The sequence below is a fragment of the Oncorhynchus keta genome, chromosome 10, assembly GCF_023373465.1.
Source record: "Oncorhynchus keta strain PuntledgeMale-10-30-2019 chromosome 10, Oket_V2, whole genome shotgun sequence".
Taxonomy (NCBI): domain Eukaryota; kingdom Metazoa; phylum Chordata; class Actinopteri; order Salmoniformes; family Salmonidae; genus Oncorhynchus; species Oncorhynchus keta.
The window spans coordinates 59,106,696-59,130,034 of NC_068430.1; the positions used below are offsets into that span (position 1 = coordinate 59,106,696).

The 23,339-nt window shown below is 40.2% G+C and overlaps 1 protein-coding gene across 1 annotated transcript; it reads left to right on the top strand.

Moving 5' to 3' along the window:
- Nucleotides 1-38: 38 nt before the first annotated feature.
- capn8 (calpain 8) lies at nt 39-22,232 on the top strand. Its single transcript, XM_035778792.2, has 21 exons — nt 39-371; nt 1,409-1,478; nt 2,798-2,916; nt 3,181-3,314; nt 6,016-6,184; nt 6,591-6,674; nt 7,057-7,142; nt 8,840-8,914; nt 9,162-9,322; nt 14,486-14,655; nt 15,414-15,425; nt 15,661-15,872; nt 16,443-16,479; nt 16,638-16,703; nt 16,797-16,854; nt 19,051-19,115; nt 19,366-19,434; nt 19,530-19,608; nt 21,289-21,405; nt 21,734-21,792; nt 21,892-22,232. The coding sequence occupies exons 1-21, from the start codon at nt 135-137 to the stop codon at nt 21,913-21,915; spliced, it is 2,103 nt and encodes a 700-aa protein (XP_035634685.1). The 5' UTR covers nt 39-134; the 3' UTR covers nt 21,916-22,232.
- Nucleotides 22,233-23,339: the final 1,107 nt, after the last annotated feature.

Consider the following 23,339-nt stretch of genomic DNA (forward strand, 5'->3'; position numbering starts at 1 on the left):
CAGGTAAATTGACTCCACCCCTTCACATCTACCTCCCCAGTCCCAAAAGCCTTTTAGCATACACACAGAAGCAACCACGGCACAGTTCACACAGTCACACTTCACACACTGCTGCCATCTGAGTTCACAGCACCATGTCCAGTATAGCTAACCACTTGGCCAGGAGGAAAGCTAGGGAGGAAGGTGAAGGTAGCAACGACAAGGCCATCCCCTTTAACAAGCAAGACTTCCAGACCCTGAGGAGAGAGTGTCTGGAGAGCGGGAAACTCTTCAGTGACACATCCTTCCCTGCTGATTGGAACTCTCTTGGGTACAATGAGTTGGGTCGCTACTCTTCAAAAACCCGGGGCGTGGAGTGGAAAAGACCAAAGGTAAGGACTTTGTCTCAGTGTAAAGAGGATAGCTGTAGGAGGTATATCCACAAGGATGTGGTAGGCTAACCACGTCTCACATGATATTAGCCATTTCTGCTTTAGTGATTTGTTAGATGTGCAGTAACAGAGGCACTTATCAATGAGATTCTTGCTTTGGTACTTCTTGCAATTTCATCAAGATACATGTATCGAGCTCACAGTATGTCTTTTGGATTATTAACTTGATTTAGGCTTTTGTTTTACTTTGTTTTAGAAGGGCCCATTGTTTTCCCTTCTCTTACTTTCTGTGTGATTATTTAATATTCTGTGTATTGGGATTGGTCAGGATTTGTTCACAAAAATACACGGATGGACAACATTTTCTTCCCACAAATTGACAGATTAAAATGAAACTATAAATTGAAACCATTAACACCCCAACCCCTCCTCCTCCCAAATAACTTGTGTGTGTCTTTTGACTCCTACTGTCCACGTCACCAGGGTAACCTCCTCATAGTTCACGTTTCTAAGAAGTTGCAATGGGGAATATAGGGGTGGTGGCAGTCATGAAAGGGACTATGTTATGCCCCAATTTCTTATTTTTACAGACAGGTGGAATATACTCAGGCATAAGATAGGCCTAATTCTGATTTAGTCAATAACTGAAAATGTGATCTTGGGTGACATTTCTCCAGTCTATGTCTCAAAACTCTTGATTGAAGATGAACCATAGTGCAGGGAATAATTAAGACTGATTGGAAGGCAAATTAAGTCTTGATAAAGAATGTCATTGCAACTTACTGCCTGTATTTGTGCTGGCACCCTGTCTCAAGCATACAAATTCCATGAACCGTCCCTATATTCTGTCACTGTTTTTGCTCTGCCCTTGAAACAAATTACACTCCATTCAACACATTTGGTCTTAATGTCGGGAAACAATTCATGCCATTTAGCATCATGTGGAGCAAAGTACCGATTGCTTAGTATTTTTTTAAATGAACCAAATTCCTCCTATTCATTCTGTTAGTTAAACAACCTATGCATTTTCCAAACAGGAGTTGTGCTCAAACCCTCAGTTCATTGTTGAAGGAGCCACGAGAACTGACATCTGCCAAGGGGCTTTGGGTGAGTTTGACACCTAACCAGCATATGTATATTGCTCTGTATGTTTGCCATAACATGGGATAGGGTGTAATGATATTATATATTATATTTGTTTGTTTGAAAATGTATTGGCTTTACATATCCAAACGGCACCTTTACTACAGATAAAATCAAATAAAAATTCTAATAATGCATTAAACCACATATTGTTGTCACTAGTTTCTTCCAGACAACATAATGTAGTGTACATCCCAAATCATGGTTATTAAGGATAAGTTATCTCACTTATCTCACTCACCTATGTTTATCTGTATTCAATGACAAAGGTGTGTGGTCACTGTAGTCATCGAGTCATCAATAGGAGTGAAATGGAAGTGGCACCAATTGTTCAAAACCTCTTACTTTTCAAATAGTGTCTATACACCTGTTGTATGTGGTAGGTTCCCACTTCCCTTTAGTGTCCCAGTAATGTTCACAAAATGTTACATTCATGTAAAGGCCTACAGTACACATTAGTATCATTTGCCTACTATACTGCTTCTTGAAGAAATGATACACCAGGTTCGCCCTTTGTAGTAAACATACACCACCCCTAATTTACACAGACATAGAAGACTCAAGTGTGCAACGCTGAACAAACAAGATTTTATTCACAGCGAGCTACAGATTTGACTCAATTTCTATTACAATAAGGGTGGTATACACCTATTCATATAGTCATGAAGAATTACTCATGCTGAGAATGTTTGCTCACTGTTGTGCACTCCCTTTGCTTTGGCTGTTACTGTTCATGTTTGTACAGTTAACTCTGCCTTGATTTTACAGTACTTTGATTTCGCTCTCCAAAATTGACACCCGGAGCTGATATATCTGCAGTCTTAAACTATTCAGCATTTATGTTTCACTATATTGCATCATGTAATATTAGTATTTCATAATATATTAATATAATAATAAGGGATACAAAACTACCAGTAATTTACCAAAGTTACCTACATGTTCTGTAATTTTGGTAATTAACAGGTAATCTATGGTAACTTTGGTAGTTTATACTTGAATACTCTACCAAGTGACATACCCATTTCTTGGTAGCACACTAAAGTATTCAAATGCAATGTTTTTACTATTAGCACTTTGAGTGTAAGATAGGAAGTGTTTAACAAATTAAGTTATTCAATAAAGTTGGATTATTATCAAAATCAAAATAAACAAATGAATATCAAGAAGAATCTCAGTTATCCCGGTATATAAAACATTCATAAGAATGTATACACATTTTTTATTACTTATTTATTATAGAGAGTAAACATATTCTTATTCCCACTGGTGTATGTATACAGGTGACTGTTGGTTGCTGGCAGCCCTTGCCTCTCTTACCTTGGACAAAGACATCTTGGCTCGAGTGGTACCCCCTGGGCAGAGCTTTGATGAGAATTATGCGGGCATCTTTCACTTCCAGGTGAGCAATGTGTTTTTCATAGTGATAGATGAGGTTGCTCATAAGTGCTGATTTAAGATCAATTTGTGTTTTTTTAACCCCCTTTTTACCTCCAAAAGTTAGGATTGGGGGTGTAGGGTAGATGTTATTGTACACTCAGAGAAATGTTCAACCTTTAATGATGTATTTGTGAAGAGTGGTAAAGAAGAAACAGTACTTAAAGGGTGAAGCTGAACAGGAAGGGGAAGTTGTGTTCTACCTCTGCTCAGATTTCCTTGTTTACAGTTTTGGCAGTATGGACAGTGGGTGGATGTTGTGATTGACGATAGGCTGCCCACAAGAGAGGGGAAACTGCTGTTTGTTCACTCAGCTGAGGGCTCAGAGTATTGGAGCGCCCTGCTGGAGAAGGCCTATGCTAAGTGAGTAAACATGGGGTCCTATTCAATGAGAATTGGTAACCACACATAAAAACACATTTTCTTACAGTTTTTCTGTTGTCGTCAGTCTATAAATACTTTGCAGTCAGATTTGTTTTATTTATTCAAATATGCATCCCTGCAATTCAAGAAAATGTGGCTTTGACTTATCCCGTAAACCCAGTGACTAGGTTTGATTAAATAGGGCCCAAGGCATTAATACTGCACAAAGTGAATAACACAAAGGACATGGATTTAAATTGAACTGTTCCGAATGAATTACAGAACATTCGCTGTAGTATAATTTTGATCTGGACCATTGTGGTGACCAGCAGAGGCTTTAGTCATAGAGTGACTGTTGAATAAATATTGAAGTGTACCTGTAGCCACCAGCCACAGCCTCAAATGTAAACATGCCACCCTATTGCTCCCCTCACCTTCTTTACTTACTGTGTTTGTTATGCCAGTCCCTATTATGCTCTAAATTGTATCATTTGTCATATCTTTTACAAAACATCCCTGTATAAAAACCTCAACACCTATTGCAGTATTTTGAAAACCTTCTTAGCATGGCTTTTGGTTAGCAATATTATTGCTATTGTTTTAATATAGTTATTTTAGCTTCTTTAAAAAAGTTATTTTATTGTAAAACGATTCATTAAAAATAATTAACTATTATTAACCCTCATAGTACCGACTGGGTTCATTTTACCGCAGAGGCATATTTATTATCATAGCTCAAAGGTGGTTTATTCAATTCTTAAACTTTTTCCGGACTTTGTCAATAACCTTGTTCTTACTTATAACTTGGGGCATCATTTTGACCCCAGCTAAAAACACATAATTCCACCTGTAATAATTTGATAGATGGGACCTTTATTTGAATCTAGGTTTCTCTGGAGACACAATAAGTTATCCATACCACCAGAGGCTGGATTTTACTAAAACACCAAGCAAAATATGATATTTTCAGAACATTTATTAAGTGAAATACTGTATATGTGGACAACTACAAATACCTAGGTGTCTGGCTAGACTGTAAACTCTCCTTCCAGACTCATATTAAACATCTCCAACCCAAAATTAAATCAAGAATCGGCTTCCCATTTCGCAACAAAGCCTCCTTCACTCACGCCACCAAACATACCCTCGTAAAACTGACTATCCTACCGATCCTCGACTTTGGCAATGTCATTTACAAAATAGCCTCCAACACTACTCAGCAAACTGGATGCAGTCTATCACAGTGCCTTCCGTTTTGTCACCAAAGCCCCATATACCACACACCACTGCAACCTGTATGCTCTCGTCGGCTGGCCCTCGCTACATATTCGTTGCCAGACCCACTGGCTCAAGGGTTTCTATAAGTCTTTGCTAGGTAAAGCTCCATCTTATCTCAGCTCACTGGTGACGATAACAACGCCCACCCGTAGCACGCGCTCCAGCAGGTATATTTCACTGGTCATCCCCAAAGCCAACACCTTCTTTGGCCGCCTTTCCTTCCAGTTCTCTGCTGCCAATGACTGAAACGAATTGCAAAAATCGCTGAAGTTGGAGACTTATATCTCCCTCACTAACTTTAAACATCAGCTTTCTGAGCAGCTAACCGATCACTGCAGCTGTACACAGCCCATCTGTAAATAGCCCATCCAATCTACCTCATCCCCATATTGTTTTTATTAACTTTTTTGCTCTTTTGCACACCAGTATTTCTACTTGCACATCATCATCTGCACATCTATCACTCCAGTGTTAATTTGCTAAATTGTAATTACTTCGCTACTATGGCCTATTTATTGCCTTACCTCCTCACGCCATTTGCACACACTGTATATAGACTTTTCCCCCTATTGTGTTATTGACTGTACGTTTGTTTATTCCACGTGAAACTCTATGTTGTTGTTTGTGTCGCACTGCTTTGCTTTATCTTGGCCAGGTCGCAGTTGTAAATGACAACTTGTTCCCAACTGGCCTACCTGGTTAAATAAAGGTGAAATAAAAAAAATAAACATAGAAATATCATAAACAAGCACTCTTTTCATGAAATAATACAAGTTGGGCATAAACTAATATTTCACAGCCTTTCAAACCTGTTTCTGGGGTCCATTCTTCATCATTGTCGAGGTCCTCAAGCTCACTGTCCTCACAACCAGAGGGTATGATCCTAACTGCTCGATTAGGCTCCTTTCGCCCATAGAACGTCCCTGTGTCCATTGCCTGTGAATGTCAGAGGATGTGTTGGCACATTTTTTTTTTTACATCAAATTACATGTCTTTCATTGAGCATGATACTGAATTGCCCTGAAAAGTAGCCTAACTGCACAACGTTGCACTGAGGCAAAAAAAAGTAGCTTAAATGCACAATATTGTCCTGAGACAAAAAAAAAATATATATATATACAGTACCAGTCAAAGTTTGGACACACCTACTCATTCAATGGTTTTTATTAATTTTGACTATTTCTACATTGTAGAATAATAGTGAAGACACCAAAAATATGAAATATCACATATGGAATCATGTAGTAACCAAAAACGTGCTAAACAAATCAAATAAATTCAATCACCTGTTTTGTTTGATGTGAGTTTTTAAACAGAGATGGATTCTTACTTTGTTTTTTTTTTCAAGAAATGTGTTGTGTTGATGACATTGCATTTGATTTTGATATAACCAAACATAATCAAACTCTTCTTTTCTTTGTAGAGTCAACAGTTCCTATGAGGCCTTGTCTGGGGGCTCCACCACAGAAGGCTTTGAGGACTTCACTGGGGGCATCGCTGAGACATATAATCTTGGCAAGGCCCCACAATGCCTGTTCAAAATCATGAAGAAGGCCCTGGGGCTGGGTTCTCTTTTGGGCTGCTCCATTGATGTAAGGGTGTTTTTGATGAGTCATCTTTAAATACAGAATATTCTAGTTGTACATTACAAGAACCAAGAAATATAATGCTGCCAAGGTCCTGACGTGTTACTGTACCTTTGGGATACACCGAAATGCTTTTTCATTGCGAGCCTTAATCCCAGAAATCCAATGTCCATAGTAACAGTTTTTTGAATATAGGTCTGATGTCATGACTGTTTTTTAAATGTATATGTCAGACAAAGGAAAGTGCGAAACCCTACCTTAAGATTGGCATGTGTAACTACATACATCTCTTATTGACACGAGAAGACAAATTATACAATTATACATCTGTTTGGATCGGTCCTACATGAATAAATTAGAGTATGCAGTAGCGGTAAACATGTTTGATATGTAGTGTTCTGGGGTACTGTAGATAACAAGTGCGTACGAGACGGAGGCAGTTACTGGTCAGAAGCTGGTGAAGGGGCATGCGTACTCAATCACTGCAGCAGAAGAGGTAAGAATAAGCCTTTTTACGTAAGTACATACAACTATCCAGGAGAAGTAAAATAAGTTAATATAATGTGGTCAGCCTTTTTAGCAGTTCAATGAGTTGAACTGTTTTAAAAATACTGCTTTGGTAACATTACACTTAATGTTGTCTCTGCAACAATGTCATAAAAACGACTATGATATCATTAGTAGTAGTCTAACTGACATACTATTACTATGTCATTTTATGACACATGACACATAGATCATTTAAAAAAATACGTATTTTAGACAACAGATCGTGATGCATGAAGCTTGAAGATGGCGTGTGTTTTTCAACAAGATAAGATAGCCAGGTAGCCTCTTGTCAATCGTAATAGTCTGTCGAATTTTCGTGTTGAGTGAAGGTACACCTGCATGGGACTCCAGTTGAGCTGGTGAGGATCAGAAACCCCTGGGGTCAGGTGGAGTGGACGGGTGCCTGGAGCGATGAGTAAGTAAATAACTCAATTAGTAGCAGTGTTGAGCAACTTTATTGACCATATAACAATTTTGGATTGTTGTGGCAGACACAACAAACAATTATACAACACTTAATTGCAGGTATATACAGTGCATTCTGGAAGTATTCAGATCCCTTGACTTTTTCCGCATTTTGTTACATTACAGCCTTGCTCTAAAATTGATTTTTTTTTAATGTCCTCATCAATCTAAACACAACACACCATAATAAAACAGTGAAAACAGGTTTTCAGAAATTGCTGCAAATGTAAATTTAAAAAACAGAAACACCTTATTTACATAAGTTTTCAGACCCTTTGCCATGAGCCTCCAAATTGAGCTCAGGTGCATTCTGTTTCTATTGATCATCCTTGAGATGTTTCTACAACATGATTGGAGACTTCCTGACGGGCCGCCCCAAGGTGCTAAGGGTAGGCAACAACACGTCTACCACACTGACCCTCAACACGGGGGCCTCCTGTAATCCCTGTTCACTCATGACTGCATGGCCAGGCAAGACTCCAACACCATCATTAAGTTTGCAGATGACACAACAGCCTGATCACCGACAATTATGAGACAGCCTATAGGGAGGAGGAGACCTGGCCGTGTGGTTCCAGGAAAACCACCTCTCCCTCCACCTGATCAAGACAAAGGAGATGACCAATCAAGAGCATCCTGAATGGTTGCATCACTGCCTGGTATGGCAACTGCTCGGCCTCCGACCGCAAGGCACTAAAGAGGGTAGTGTGTACAGCCCAGTACATCACTGGGGCCAAGCTTCCTGCCATCCAGGACCTCTATACCAGGCGGTGTCAGAGGAAGGCCCTAAAACCTTTATTTAATTAGGCAAGTCAGTTAAGAACAAATTCTTATTTACAATGATGTCCTAACCCGACCAAACCTGGACGACGCTGACTCCCAATCACGGCCAGATGTGATACAGCCTGGATTCGAACCAGGGACTGCAGTGATGTCTCTTGCACTGAGATGGAGTACCTTAGACCCTGCGCCATTCGGGAGCAGAGCTCTCTCTGCTATCGGCACGGCAAGCAGTATCTCAGCACTAAGTCTAGGTCTAAAAGGCCTCTTAACATCTTCTACCTCCAAGCCATAAGACTCCTGAACAGCTAATCAAATGGCTACCCAGACTATTTGCATTGCCCCCCTCTTTTACGCTGCTGCTACTCTCTGTTTATTATCTTGAACTATACCTACATGTACATATTACCTCAATTACCTCTACTAACTGGTGCCCCCGCACATTGATTCTGTACCGGTACCCCCTGTATATAGCCTCACTACTGTTACTTTACTTGTGCTTGTTAATTATTTGTTACTTTCTTGTTTTAAATGTACTTATCTATTTTTTACTTAATTAACACTTATTTTTCTTAAAACTGCATTGTTGGTTAAGGGGGCTTGTAAGTAAGCATTTCACTGTAAGGTATACACTTGTTGTATTCAGTGCATGTGACAAATCAAATTTGATTTGAAAAGTTAAGGGGTCTGAATACTTTCCAAATGCACTGTAAGCTTTAAAAATGGTGATACTGTGTTGACAATGTCTGGGAGAAAGCTGTAGGTAAGCCTCCAAGAATTATTTATTTATTTGGTTGTGAAATTCCCTGATGTTGTAATACCGCTTGGGGAAGCCACGTGACAAGCTTAAACTCTTTCTCTCAATAGTTCCAGGGAATGGGATGGAGTACGACCGGAGGAGAAAGCCAAGCTAGACCACTCTGCAGAAGATGGAGAGTTTTGGTGAAACTGTTATTTTTTTCTATTGGAATTGCACTGTATTAAACACCCCAATAATATTGTTTGCTACAGTATAACACTTTCATTAGAATGATATTGTCTAACAGCCGGCATAAAAATAACTTTTGATTGTAACATTTTAAAAAAGTGTTTAGTTCCATTATTGTCTCTTTCAAATGTCATACATAAAATGTATATTCCCTTATATTTGATGTACATGGTAGCAACCTACTCCTTGTTCCTTATCCAGGATGGCCTACTCTGATTTCCTAAGGCAGTACTCCAAGCTGGAGATCTGCAACCTGACTCCAGACACACTGGTCAGTGATGAAGTGGGTCGCTGGAACCACTACCAGTTTGAGGGGATGTGGAGGGTAGGCTCTACCGCTGGAGGATGCAGGAACCATGCAGGTACAGAACCTGTCAATCTCTAATAATATAACATTATATTCAGTAGGTATTAAAACTACTTGTAAGAGATTTTGTGCTGCCTGCCTATTTGCACTAATCCTATCTGCAATATTCATGGACAGCTGATGAGTTATATTATGCTTACCGTTATGGTAAAAGCTTGTCAGGCATATGTGTATAGGTGGCAGGGAAGTCAGGCGCAGGAGAGTCAAATGGAGTGTAAAATGGAGTCTTTTAATAATGTCCTAGTAACATGCTCCATAACACTAAACAGGAAAAGAACATAAACAAAATATGGGTACGAAGACCCGACGCGCACCTATACAACAACACTACACTGACAATAAACAATCTCTGACAAAGACATGTGGGGAAACAGAGGGTTAAATACACAACAGGTAATGAATGGGATTGAAAACAGGTGTGTGGGAAGACAAGACAAAACCAATGGAAAATTAAAAAAGGATCAATGATGGCTAGAAGACCGGTGACGTCGAACGCCGAGCACCGCCCGAACAAGGAGAGGCAACGACTTCGGCAGAAGTCGTGACAAAGCTGTGCTTAATGTGTAAATCGGGAGGTTCTGGAACAAAAAGTGAGCACGAGAGTGGGTTGACCTGGGGAGTTCTGAGGTACCGGAATGCATTAAAAATGTTATAATAAACCATTGCATGCATAGCATCGCATTTGCGTAGTGGAATAGAGCAGTAGAGTAGAGGCACTTACAGAAGTTGCACACATGGATAACATTTTTAGTATTCTAGGATCTGGGAAAAATATGGCATTTTATTAACGCATTTCATGCAATTCTACATTATTTTACATAACTGGAGACTTCAGCAGAATTTTTTTTAATACCACTAAAAATAATCAAAATGGCAGACTGCGTTGACACTGACAAACAGAAAATATGAGAAACATAAAAATGACCTTGTCTTGAATCCATCAATAGCCAAGGCCCAGGTGTATAGAGACACATATCATTAGGCTACAATATGAAGAGGAAATTATTGCCCTAAAAATGCTTTCCAGTTTCACTGACTCACCCAATGATGCGCAGCTCACGTGCTGGTGATGGCCGATGCGCTCATGCCAAAAGCCTATCTCTCTTTTTTAAAACAATATTTGGAAGTTGATCAAATATGTTGGTAACCTAAAGCATAGTCTTCTCTTTTCAGCAGTAGCCATTTGCTTTACAACCTATGTTTTCCCTCAATTCAAAATATTGTGAAAACTTTAAACAGGTCAACATTTACAAAGCTGCGGGGACAGATGACCAGGATGTGTACTCAAAGCATGCACGGTCCAACTGGCAAGTGTCTTCACTGACATTTTCGACCTCTCCCTGACCCAGTCTGTAATACCTACACGTTTCAAGCAGACCACCATAGTCCCTGTGCCCAAGGAAGAGAAGGTAACCTGCCTAAATGATTACTGCCCTGTAGCAGTCACGTTGGTAGCAATCAAATCAAATGTATTTATATAGCTCTTCGTACATCCGCTGATATATCAAAGTGCTGTTACAGAAACCCAGCCTAAAACCCCAAACAGCAAACAATGCAGGTGTGGCTTGGAAAAACTCCCTAGAAAGGCCAAAACCTAGGAAGAAACTTAGAGAGGAACCAGGCTATGAGGGGTGGCCAGTCCTCTTCTGGCTGTGCCGGGTGGAGATTATAACAGAACATGGCCAAGATGTTCAAATGTTCATAAATGACCAGCATGGTCAAATAATAATAATCACAGTAGTTGTCGAGGGTGCAATAGGTCAGCACCTCACGAGTAAATGTCAGTTGGCTTTTCATAGCCGATCATTAATAGTATCTCTACCACCCCTGCTGTCTCTAGAGAGTTGAAAACAGCAGGTCTGGGACAGGTAGCAAGTCAGGTGAACAGGTCAGGATTCCATATCCACAAGCAGAACAGTTGAAACTGGAGCAACAGCACAGCCAGGTGAACTGGGGACAGCAAGGAGTCATCATGCCAGGTAGTCCTGAGGCATGGTCCTAGGGGCCCTGGTCCTCCGAGAGAGAGAAAGAAAGAAGAATTAGAGAGAGCATACTTAAATTCACACAGGATACCAGATAAGACAGGAGAAGTACTCCATATATAACAAACTGACCCTAGCCCCCAGACACATAAACTACTGCAGCATAAATACTGGAGGCTGAGACAGGAGGGGTCAGGAGACACTGTGGCCCCATCCGATGATACCCCCGGACAGGGCCAAACAGGAAGGATATAACCCCACTCACTTTGCCAAAGCACAGCCCCCACACCACTAGAGAGGTATCTTCAACCACCAACTTACCATCCTGAGACAAGGCCGAGTATAGTCCACAAAGATCTCCGCCACGGCATAACCCAAGGGGGGGCGCCAACCCAGACAGGAAGATCACATCAGTGACTCATCAATGAAGTGCTTTGAAAGGTTGGTCATGGCTCACATCAACAGCATCCTCCCAGATACCCTAGACCAACTCCAAATTGCATACCTCCCCAACAGATGACGCAATCTCAATCGCACTCCACACTGCCCTTTCCCACCTGGACAAAAGGAACACCTTTGTGAGAATGCTGTTCATTGACTACAGCTCAGAGTGCAACACCATAGTGCCCACAAAGCTCATCACTGAGCTAACTGGATCCTGGACTTCCTGACGGGCCTCCCCTAGGTGGTAAGGGTAGGTAACAACACATCTGCCATGCTGATCCTCAACACGGGGGCCCCTCAGGGGTCTGTGCTTAGTCCCCTCCTGTACTCCCTGTTCACCCATGACTGCAAGGCCGAACACGACTCCAACACCAAACACGACTCCAACACCATCATTAAGGTTGCTGACGACACAACAGTGGCAGGCCTAATCACCGACAATGATGAGACAGCCTATAGGGAGGAGGTCAGAGACCTGGCAGTGTGGTGCCAGGACAACAACCTCTCTCTCAATGTGAGCAAGACAAAGGGGCTGATCGTGGACTACAGGAAAAGGTGGGCTGAACAGGCCACCATTAACATCGATGTGGCTGTAGCGGAACGGGTCGAGAGTTTCAAGTTCCTTGGTGTCCACATCACCAACAAACTATCATGGGTCCCCAGATCCTCAAAAAGTTCTACAGCTGCACCATCGAGAGCATCCTGACCGGTTGCATCACCGACTGGTGTGGTAAATGCTCGGCATCTGACCGTAAGGTGCTACAGAGGCTAGTGCGTGCGGCCCAGTACATTTGGTTTTTGCGTACGGCCCAGTACATTTGGATAGTTACTTCACCCCTACCTACTTGTACAAATTACCTCGACTAACCTGTACCCCCACACATTGACTCTGTATATAGCCTTGTTATTGTTATTTTATTTAGTTACTTTTTACTTTAGTTTATTTGGTAAATATTTTCTTAACTCTATTCAGTGAATGTGACAAATAAAGTTTGATTTGAAATGTCTGTTTTTTTCACTGACAGATTTTCTCCAGTCAAGGTGTGGCTACAATCCACAGCTAGGCTATTTAAAAAAAGAATCTATCTGTGAATCCTCTGTGGCTAAATTATAGGCCATATCATTGTGTAGTAGGCTATTCTGAATTATTTAATTTATTTCTGAACAGACAGCAGTAATTCTAAAGCTTTGGCAAATGTATTTCAATGTATAAGGGGTGCTGCAGTTACTTCAGAACCCTTCGCGTGGCGATGACGCTAGAGAGATGAGAGTTGCAGGCTCATTCATGTCTATCAGAGCAGATCAGAGAAAGTGAATCTCATTCTACCTATGTGAGAGATACTGGCGCGCTTCTCACACAGCGACGTCTGTTTGGTCTCAAACATAGGTTACAATGTTGCGCAAACCATAAACCCGGGCCGGCCCAACCAAAATCAACTCTTAGAATATTAGGCACCAGCGGAAAATCAACCTTTCACATTATGTTCTGTTGTGGGGGCATGAGAATGAACGAATAGGCAACTCGAATGAACTTTGATTGCTTTTATTTGAATTTTTACATTGCAAAAAGGGGAGAGAAAATAAATTCATGCCACGAGAGGTACGGGATTCAGAGGCTCAAATTAAGCACTGGTTTAGAGTAAAAGGTGTATAGTGTTCAGGGTAGCCATGTCCACGATTTTCCGGGAAAATGTTGCTAGTGAAAATGTATTTGTCATGGGTTGTGGGATTTTGGGCTACTTCTAAATTGCACTGCGTCCACCATGGCATTTCCCTTATTTTTTTGTATCTATTAATTTTACTGTGACCTGCTGCTTCTGATTATCAGACAATGAGGCAGGCAGTTGCTGAGTGAGTGTGTGGGCCAAATGAATGTATGTGTGTGTGTTGAGACGAGCGCTGTAGCAGGCAGTGTTGCCAACACATTTTCTGGGTAAGTTGCTAGAGAATACACAATAACGTTTCTCAAATTGACTGGCCATCTCGGCAAAAAATATGACATATTTTGTTCAGGTACAGACACCCACTATTTTCTGTACTTCTGGCTGTACGCTTTTGATTGGGATATGTTGATTGATGTTGTAAGTTCTGTTCAAGATCAAACATTTGTGACCAACTATATTCATTGAGTTTAGCTCGTGCCGCAGTCAGCCAACAATGATTGGCAATTTGCCCAAATTGCTGCTTGCCTGCTGCTGCCTGTACACGAGCTGAGCGCCTGCTGCTGACTCACTCACAATGCACTATTGCAGCCAAGGCACATGTGTTGTGACTGAGAGAAAATCGTTTTTGTGTCATTTAGAGGGAAAATGTGTGCATTTTAGCATTTGAGTCACTTTTCAAAAGTTGCTAAAAGTTCCAAACAAATTTTGATAAATTTGTTGCTAGGTGCTGTTTTAAAAAAAAGTTGCCAGGGTAGTCTGAAAAGTTGCTAAATTGGCATCACTGGCAGCAGGCATCTGAATCACGTAAATGAGGAAAGCAGCACGTGCACTCACACCTTGACAAGTGATGTGAGAACAACGAACTGACGGCACTAGCTAGCTAATATGGAGACACTTATTCGATACATGTGGCAACTCCTCTCTTGAGGCTAGTTTTCAGGCCTTTGTGCAGATTTTGAGTGGTCATAGACTGGACATTGTAGCTAAACCTGGCAACTCTGATAGTGTTGCCTCGATTAGTCACTAATCCTTTTTCACAAATCTTTTTTCTCACCCACTTCTCTGCAGCCACATTCTGCTCTAACCCCCAGTTTGCCATTAAATTGGATGATGTGGATGATGACCCTCATGATGGCAAGGATGGCTGCACCTTCTTGGTGGGCCTCATGCAAAAAGACAGCCGCAAAGAGAGGAGATTCAGCCGGGACCTCAACACCATTGGCTTTTCAATATACCAGGTGCAACATCACCACCCCAATTTATTCACTTAATCCATAACTGGCCAACCCTCCACCTGGGTATGCAGGCATTTGTTCCAGCCCTGCCTGATAGGGCCAATGCAGCCATTTTTATCTCAATGTTAAATCATTTCTGGGTAACAATGAGGTTCCTTAGTGTAATAGTTTTCCATTAAAATTGTCAAAAAGAAACAAACAGCTTTTTTTTTTTTGGGGGTGGGACAACAACTTCACAAGCAAGACTTTTGCTAGGACTGTCTGGGAGTTGTCTGAGTGAGGGGCCTAATGGGAGGGATATGTAACCTGAAAACTAGCTGTTATCGGCAGAGAGGTTTGGAACTATCTTTGTTATCAGTCTATAAACTTACACCGCCTGGTGATGTCACCAGGTAAGCCAAAACTCCACCCATGCAAAACCTGCTAATTAGAAGGTCCTGTTAAAATGTTTTTTTTTCAACCAGCAACTATCAGAAAATAACACTGATCATATTTGTTTTACACTTTTACCGCGTTAGTTTAATCAGCTGTTGTACAATATGATACAAAACACAGAATTATTTTTTCTTCTATAAATCAGCTGTTTATGATATCATGAATTCGCTGAATGAGGTGTTTTAGAGCAGGGCTGGAGCAAAAGCATGCATACCCAGTAGTTCTCAGAGAGGAGAGTTGGCTACTCCTGACTTAATCCATTTGAAAATAAAATGGTCAAATCTGTTAATATTCTGATGTTTGTTTTGTTTTTGTTTGTTTTCCAGGTTCCTGATGAGGTATGTATGGTACATAAACACATACAATGAAAGAAACTCAAGCATAATTATAGATACAGTATAAGGCCATTTTCATGCTGATCTGTTCATATCACATTCTCAACTTATTATGAGCCAAAATATTAGTACAGTGTCTAATGCACAAAAAGTAAGGTAATATGTTGTTTGAAACCAATGTATAATGCCACAAGGTAGACTACAGTAAAAAGGCCCTATCCTCTGTGTTTGATGGCAGTATAAGGGCCGCACCAACATCCACCTGGGCCCAGATGTGCTGCTGAGACAGAAGTCTGTGGCAATGAGCAATACCTTCATCAACCTGCGGGAGATCTGTGACCGCTTCAAGTTGCCCCCCGGGGAGTACGTCATCATCCCCTCCACGTTTGAGCCGCACAAGAAGGGCAGCTTCCTCTTGAGAGTCTTCGCAGAGAAGCATGCTGCCACCAGGTGGGCCCCGCGTTTATGAAGAGGTTATACAGCCTGCAATAGAGTGGGACTATACCATTTTTATAGTGATTATTTGAAATACATTATTAAGTCGTAAGGCATGTGAATAGATCCATATGTGTCTTATTGTTTTATTAACATTCTTGGTTTTATGTTTCTAGATGCTGTTGTGAACACTGTAACGTTTTATATAATGTAGGCCTATGTAGCAAACACGGAAGTGTTTTTAAAAATAATGCAGGCCTTTATAGCGAATGGGGATCCACTCGTGCTGACAATTTGTTTTATGGCACGGCTGGGTAAGACGTTTCAGGAGGGCGGTCATGTGTGTTTGTGAGGCAGAGAGGTCCTGGGTTCGAGCCTCGGTATGAGCCGAATCAGGAGGAAGTGGTACTCGCTAAGGAAGCAACGTGACATTATTGACACTTACAGGAGTTCGATCATACATTTACATTCAATTTGAAAATGTAGCTTTGTTTCCAGGGCACAATGACAAACATATGTACAAACGTGATGCGTTTATCATATGGTGTATGTTATATGTATATCTTTCTATGTGTTTTGTTGCAGTCCAATGGAAGAGGATATCAGTGTGGAAGTTGACGAGGTACATCATAGTTATTTCTTGTCTTTTGATCTCAACATCTTCCAACACAATTTTGTTTTTATGTTTACTGAGGTATGTTTCTGTCTGGACATTCCAAGTGCAACGTATTTAAACAGAGATTTATGAACGTTTAAAAAATATATGTTTACCCTTTCTAGCCTGATATCACAGAGGGTGATGTGGATCCCTACTTCAAACGTCTATTCTTGCAGATTGCTGGAAGCGTATGTATTTCTATATTATTTTTGTTCTTTATTTAAAATCAGTCACATAACAATCTAATTTTTCTTTCTAATATATTAATTTAATCTTGACAGGATTCCGAAGTTTCTGCCTTTGAACTTCAAAAGATTTTAAACAGAGTGGTAACTCAGAGTGAGTAAAGGAGATGTATATACATTGTGATGCATCATCTGTGATGAGACACAGTGGGTCTATATTTGCCAACATTAGAAAAAGTTTCAATTTAAACCTTTTCTCCACCCCAATTAAAATTGTTGACGTGGTTGCATGTGATAAAATGCTACATTTGAGTTGTTCCCATTACATATTTGTTTTTACACAGGTGCTTCTACACGTGCATTGCTTGCTGTTTGGGGTTTTAGGCTGGGTTTCTGTACAGCACTTTGAGATATCAGCTGATGTACGAAGGGCTATATAAATAAATTTGATTTGATTTGACATAAACTGGCAAATTTAACCCTATGCTAACCTGACCAAGTGGCAGTGATTATGTCCGGTCACAAATTCCTCATCAGCCAATTACAAATGTTGACGAAGGTGGACGTGATTTAACACTATTTCATGAAAATGTTCTTAACAGAAGTTTAAAAAATAATTAAAAAACGGTTACTAAAAAACACGCAAAATCTCAACTAAACGATAAGCTCACAGTGTAGCGAACTTGGTTCCTGTGTAATTTTTGCAGTTTGTGGCAAGTTGGAATCCCAGGAGGTTTTTTTCATTTGAAATGTAGAATTACATTTATTGTGATAGTGTTATCCAAAGTACGCCCAAAACCTTGTAAATGAAGATTACAAATATATTTAATGAGGAGCTTCTTGGAGTCCCTATTGTAGACTAACATGTAAGCTACTGCTACAGTGGTGTAACGTTAGCGTTAGTGCTGCCGATGTGCACCGAAGCGACGCTTCTCAGAAAGGTGCTTGTTTAATAAAGTTTAGATCAAAGCGGAATCCATGTCTCGCAAAATCACCTACAGTAACTGTCCAGTGTTTCCAGATTTCTATGAAATATTACCTCTATTTACTTACAATATGAGTGAAATAGTTTTTCTTCCTAAAATTGGTCATTAAAAAGCAGCTTTTCTGTGTTGGAATGGTGTAGGTATACTCCAACAAAAGAAGGGTATGGGTATATACTGGTCATTAAAAATATTAATCAAAGTAGACAGCTGATTGGCAAGCTCATCCACCTCTAGAACGCTAATTGGCCAGTTTATCCTTCTCAGGAGTATGACATCATACTCTATGACGAAATAGCAAACGTTTTTGAAAGTGTTTTTGAGATACATGTTTGAGGTGTGGGTTTTTCTCTCCAGTTTATGCTTTGGCCACAAATACGAGTATAGGACGAGTCAACAAAATTATTTGGGTATGAGTTAAAAGAATATGAACTTTTAAAAGTGAGATTATCACTGGACACTTAACTTTAAGGATGAATTAGTATTCTATATAGGCCTAGCATACCGAAAATACTGAACATAATAGCATAGTATAACGTTACTGTTAGACCAAAACGTCTTAATTTCTTATGTAGGCTACACTTACAACATTTGACATGCATTATAATCATCCATTTCATCGCCTATTTGAATCGATCATCGAGGACCAGCAGAGAACAGTTTTTTCCTTAACAAAAAAGCTTGACACGAGTGGGCCTCGAACCAACTGATACTGTACCCCACAGATTCACAGTTAACCAGTTTAGCGTGTATGCCACCTGGCAGTGATTGTAATGGAGGTACATGACAGCTTTTTATTTTTTACAATGTACGATAAACTGAAATGTTGTGTAGACCTCCTTTATCTTTTTCCTATAAAACACATGGATGTGTGTGAAACGGATAAGCAAAAACGTGTGATTTTTTTTCTTCATATATGCGAAAAAACATACCTTTTTAATTTTGTCTAACGTTAGAAGCTAGTAGCCTAGTCAAGGATTTGTCATGCAATATTGGGACAGGGCAATATTGGGACACCTTTCATTTGGAGGTTTAAAATATCCCTCTGGTGGCCAAATGGACCAATTTTAAGAAACAATAAATATGCCAGGTTATTTTATGGGAAGCGTTGGCCAGTAACTGAATGGTCACTGCTTTGAATCCCTGAGCCAATTAGGTAAAACATCTGTTGATGTTCCCTTAAGTTGGTCTGGATAACTGACTAAAATGCACATGTAGTATTGTATCACGTGCAACAACATTTTTTGAATTGGCTGATGTGCATTTTGAGACAGATAAAATGTAAACTTAAATATTCACCAGTATGAACCCAGTATGTGTTAACAGTATGGTATATTAGCTTTACTTGTTGCCACTCTGTTTTCAAGGATCTCACGTCAAAACTGATGGATTTAGCCTCGAGACCTGTCGTCACATCATCAGTCTGTTGGATGTATCCTTTCCTACAGTAGCATGAGCCATTCATTCTCAATATGATATGGAAAAAGGCACATTTTACTTTTCAACATGTGGTATTAGGAAATTGTTCCTGTGTGGCACAGTTGGTTGACCATGGCGCTTGCAAAGCCAAAAGTCGTGGGCTCGGTTCCCACAGGGGAAAATGTATGCATGCACTACTGAAAGCCGCTTTGAATAAGTGTCTGCTAACTGGCATATATTATATCTGTCTTGACCACAATCAGATGGATGGCAATGCAAAGTTGGGCCTGGTTGAGTTCCATACTGTGTGGACTAAGATCCAGAAGTATTTGGTAAGATTAAAGTCAGAGACTGTGCTGAGTGTACAGCATTGAAACTGGTATTATTACTCGTATTCGAGTCTGTCAATAATTTCGATGTCTTATAGGAAATCTTCAAAAGTCACGACTCTGACAACTCTGGCACGATGAGCACCCACGAGATGAGGGAGGCGTTGACTGAAGCAGGTATTGTTAAGAAACATTGACTTATCTAACCATTTAATTTACAATGTACAAAACATGCTCTTTCCATGACATAGAATGACCTAGTTAATCCAGGTGAAATGTCTTATTGATGTCACTTGTTAAATCCACTTCAATCAGTGTATGTAGATGAAGGGGAAGAGAGTGTTTAAAGAAGGATTGTGTATGTGTGCCATTCAGAGGGTGAATGGGCAAGAAAAAAGATTTACAGTAGGTGCCAGTAGGGCTATCGTAGTAGCTGCAGGCGCCATGGCCGCGGGAACATGTTTTGGGGGGTATTTTTCCCCCTACTGTGCTGACGACAATTTTTCTCTGCTCATACAGGAGTAATAAAGGCCTAGTGCACTAAATGTGATTTTTTTTCTCACATTATTATAATAAATAAAAAAATATATATATAAATTATTGTTTTAATTGTAATTTATCAGGGGTTCTCAGCACCCCTATCCGTGGCTATGCCAGGCACACCGGTTTGAATGTGTCGAACTGCAATGCTGCTGGGTTTTTCATGCTCAACAGTTTCCCGTGTGTATCAAGAATGGTCCACCACCCAAAGGACATCCAGCAAACTTCACACAACTGTGGGAAGCATTGGAGCAAACATGGGTCAGCATCCCTGTGGAACGCTTTCGATACCTTGTAGAGTCCATGCCCTGACAAATTTAGTCTGTTCTGAAGGCAAAAGGGGGTGCAATTCAATATTAGGAAAGTCTTCTTAATGTTTTGTACACTCAGTGTAGTTTAACAGAAGGGTATTAGAAATCTACCTATGTGCGGGCCTCCCGAGTGTCGCAATGGTCTAAAGCACTGCATCACAGTGTTGAGACGTCACTACAGCCTGGGGTTCGATCCCACGGCTGGCTATGTGTCATAGCCAGCCGTGACCGGGAGTGCCATAGGGCGGTGCACAATTCATCGGGATAAGGGGAGGGTGTGGCCGAGGGGGCCTCCTTGGCTCATTGTGCAATAGTGACTCCTTGTGGAGGGCCGGGCGCATGTAAGCCTGACAGCTGACTTCAGCTGAACGTTGTTTCCTCCGACACATTGGTGCGGCTGGCTTCCGGGTTAAGCAAGCAAATCTTAAGAAGCAGCGTGGCTTGGCAAGTGATGTTTCGGAAGACACTTGACGTTCACCTCTCCCTTTGGGGAGTTGCAGCAATGAGAAAATGGAGTATTGCCCTTCAGGAAAACATTGCCAACTGTACACTAGCACAGACATATCAGAGTCAATAGAACACACTCTTTCCTTTATAGAGAACTTCTTTAAAACACATTTAAAGGTGTGAATTAGTGGTAGTTTCGGAAGCCAATGCTAACTAGTGTTAGCACAGACTGGAAGTCTACAGGTACGCTAGTGTATGCTAGCTGCTTGTGTATGCTATCTCGCAGTATCCCTTTAAAGTCACATTAATGTGGCTACCTCTTACTTACTGTATGCTACCCCTACCACAACTACTACTACCGGAAGGGCTCTTACTATTGTAATATTGTAATATTATCAATTCAAATGCATTTGTTAACTGTAAATATTTATTAGAATGCAGCATTACGCTGTTTCATTTACCCCCATGTCACACAACATTTACATGGGTCAGTCAATAACAAATTGTTGTATTAGGACTTTGTATTAGGATTTTATTATTGTGTTTATTATTGTCGCAGGATTTCAGCTTAACAGCGAGGTGCTCCAGCTAATTGTGTCCCGCTACGCTAACTCAGATTACTCCATGGACTTTGACTGCTTCATGGGCTGCCTGATACGACTGGAAATGCTATTTAGTGAGTGGTTTTTGACTTCATAGTGTCTTCTAATAGAGGTGGTTCCAATGAGTCAATCCAGAGCATGGTGCTTGCATCTCTGGATATTGTACACTATAAATTGCCTTGGATAAAAGTGTCTGTTCCATGACCATTATTATCATCATTCTTATAAATAAAAACTTAACTATCTGGGGAAAGCCCATGAACTGAGTGTGCACAGGATATTGTTTTAAATTAACATTTATAAAGTTACTACAATCAAATTAAAAGGTATTAGCAATACCTGTTATGGGCAGGCAGATTCTCAGAGTCAGAATCACCTTGTATCTATCTCTCTCTCTACTAGAAATGTTCAAAACACTTGACAAACATGACAGTGGGAAGATCGAATTGGATGCATTGCAGGTATGTCTTCACATCTAATCGTTAATTCATTCATTTAATAAATATTTTCCTGAAATTGTTTCCAATCAATTCTGAACTGTTTGTGTTCATGTTTTTCAGTGGGTCTGCCTGGGCCTCAATTAAGATTCCAGAGATAATAATCTACTACAGGGATAGATGAAGACATACAACTCAATTGCATTGGACTCTACGGCAAAAATTTCTCAATGTGTTATTTTACTGTTGCTTTTATTGAATGAGACTTGGACAAAATAATTTATAGGGCTCTTGTCTACAATAGCCTATGGATCACTCTACACCAGGGTTGGGGACAATCAGATTGAAAAAAATATTTTATATTTTACCATAAAACATATTGAGACCTAGGTCTCTTATTCAAATGTGCCCTGCGCAATACAACAACAAAAATATACACATTATGGGAAGCACAAGTAAAACATCACAAATCAGGCAGAAAAACAGTTACATTCCTACACAATTAAGTCCCCGGTCAATACTCTAAACTGCCCCGAACAGCACCAGAATATTAAGATGAATTGTATTTTGAATTTTGTCCCAGCAGCACAGTGCTTTAAAAGTAAAAAGCAGATTTACCTAGCTTGGTGGAGACCCTAGGAACCTCAAGATTTAACCAATCCAAATGGGGCCTTGTAAACGGAGTAATGTAGAGATCTACAGATCTTTAGCGAAGTCCAGCCAACCTATTGATACAGTCTGCAGTGATGAGTATCACAACGATCACCTGTAACAAACCGAAAGGCACAATGGTAGATGTCATCCAAAGAACCATCTAACGAGGGAACATGTAGTTCCTCTGGAACATTCTTACAACATGGATTTTGTTTTGCCCGTACATATAATTAATTTCAACTCAGAATTGAAATTTGAATTGAGACATGAAAAGTCTCATTCATATAAGTAAAAGCATCTGTCACTAGCCATAGCACTGCAAAATATTGAATATAGCATTTCAAATAACTTGATTATCACTTAAATATGTTTATTTTATGTTTCGTTTTTTAGATGTTAGGTTGTAACTATATTCATGATATACAGGGAGCTCCAACAGTATTGGGACTGTGACAATTTGTTTTGTTTTGAAGTGATACAATGACTTATGAGGTTAAAGTGCAGACTGTCAGCTTTAATATGAGGGTATTTTCATCCATATCGGGTGAACTGTTAAGAAAATACATCACTTGTAGGGGACCAAAAGTATTGGGACAAATTCACTTACACTGTATGTGTATTAAAGTAGTCAAAGGTTTAGTATCAGTCCCATATTCCTAGCACGCAATGATTACATCAAGCTTATGACTCCACAAACTCGGATGCATTTGCTGTATGTTTTGGTTGTGTTTGAGATGATTTTGTGCCCAATAGAAATGAATGGTAAATAATGTATTGTGTCATTTGAGTCACTTTTATTGTAAATAAGAATATAATATGTTCCTAAACAGTTCTACATTAATGTGGATGCTACCATGATTAAGGATAGGGAATAATGATGAGTGAATGTTACAGATGCAAAAAATAAAGACATGCTA

What these genes read in the sequence shown, in the direction of transcription:
- capn8 (XM_035778792.2), top strand. Translation starts at nt 135, where the DNA reads ATGTCCAGTATAGCTAACCACTTGGCCAGGAGGAAAGCTAGGGAGGAA. An exon ending in ACGGGTGCCTGGAGCGATGA is followed by an intron (nt 7,143 to 8,839) that starts GTAAGTAAATAA and finishes TTCTCTCAATAG; the next exon opens with TTCCAGGGAATGGGATGGAG. An exon ending in AAACAGAGTGGTAACTCAGA is followed by an intron (nt 16,855 to 19,050) that starts GTGAGTAAAGGA and finishes TCTGTTTTCAAG; the next exon opens with GATCTCACGTCAAAACTGAT.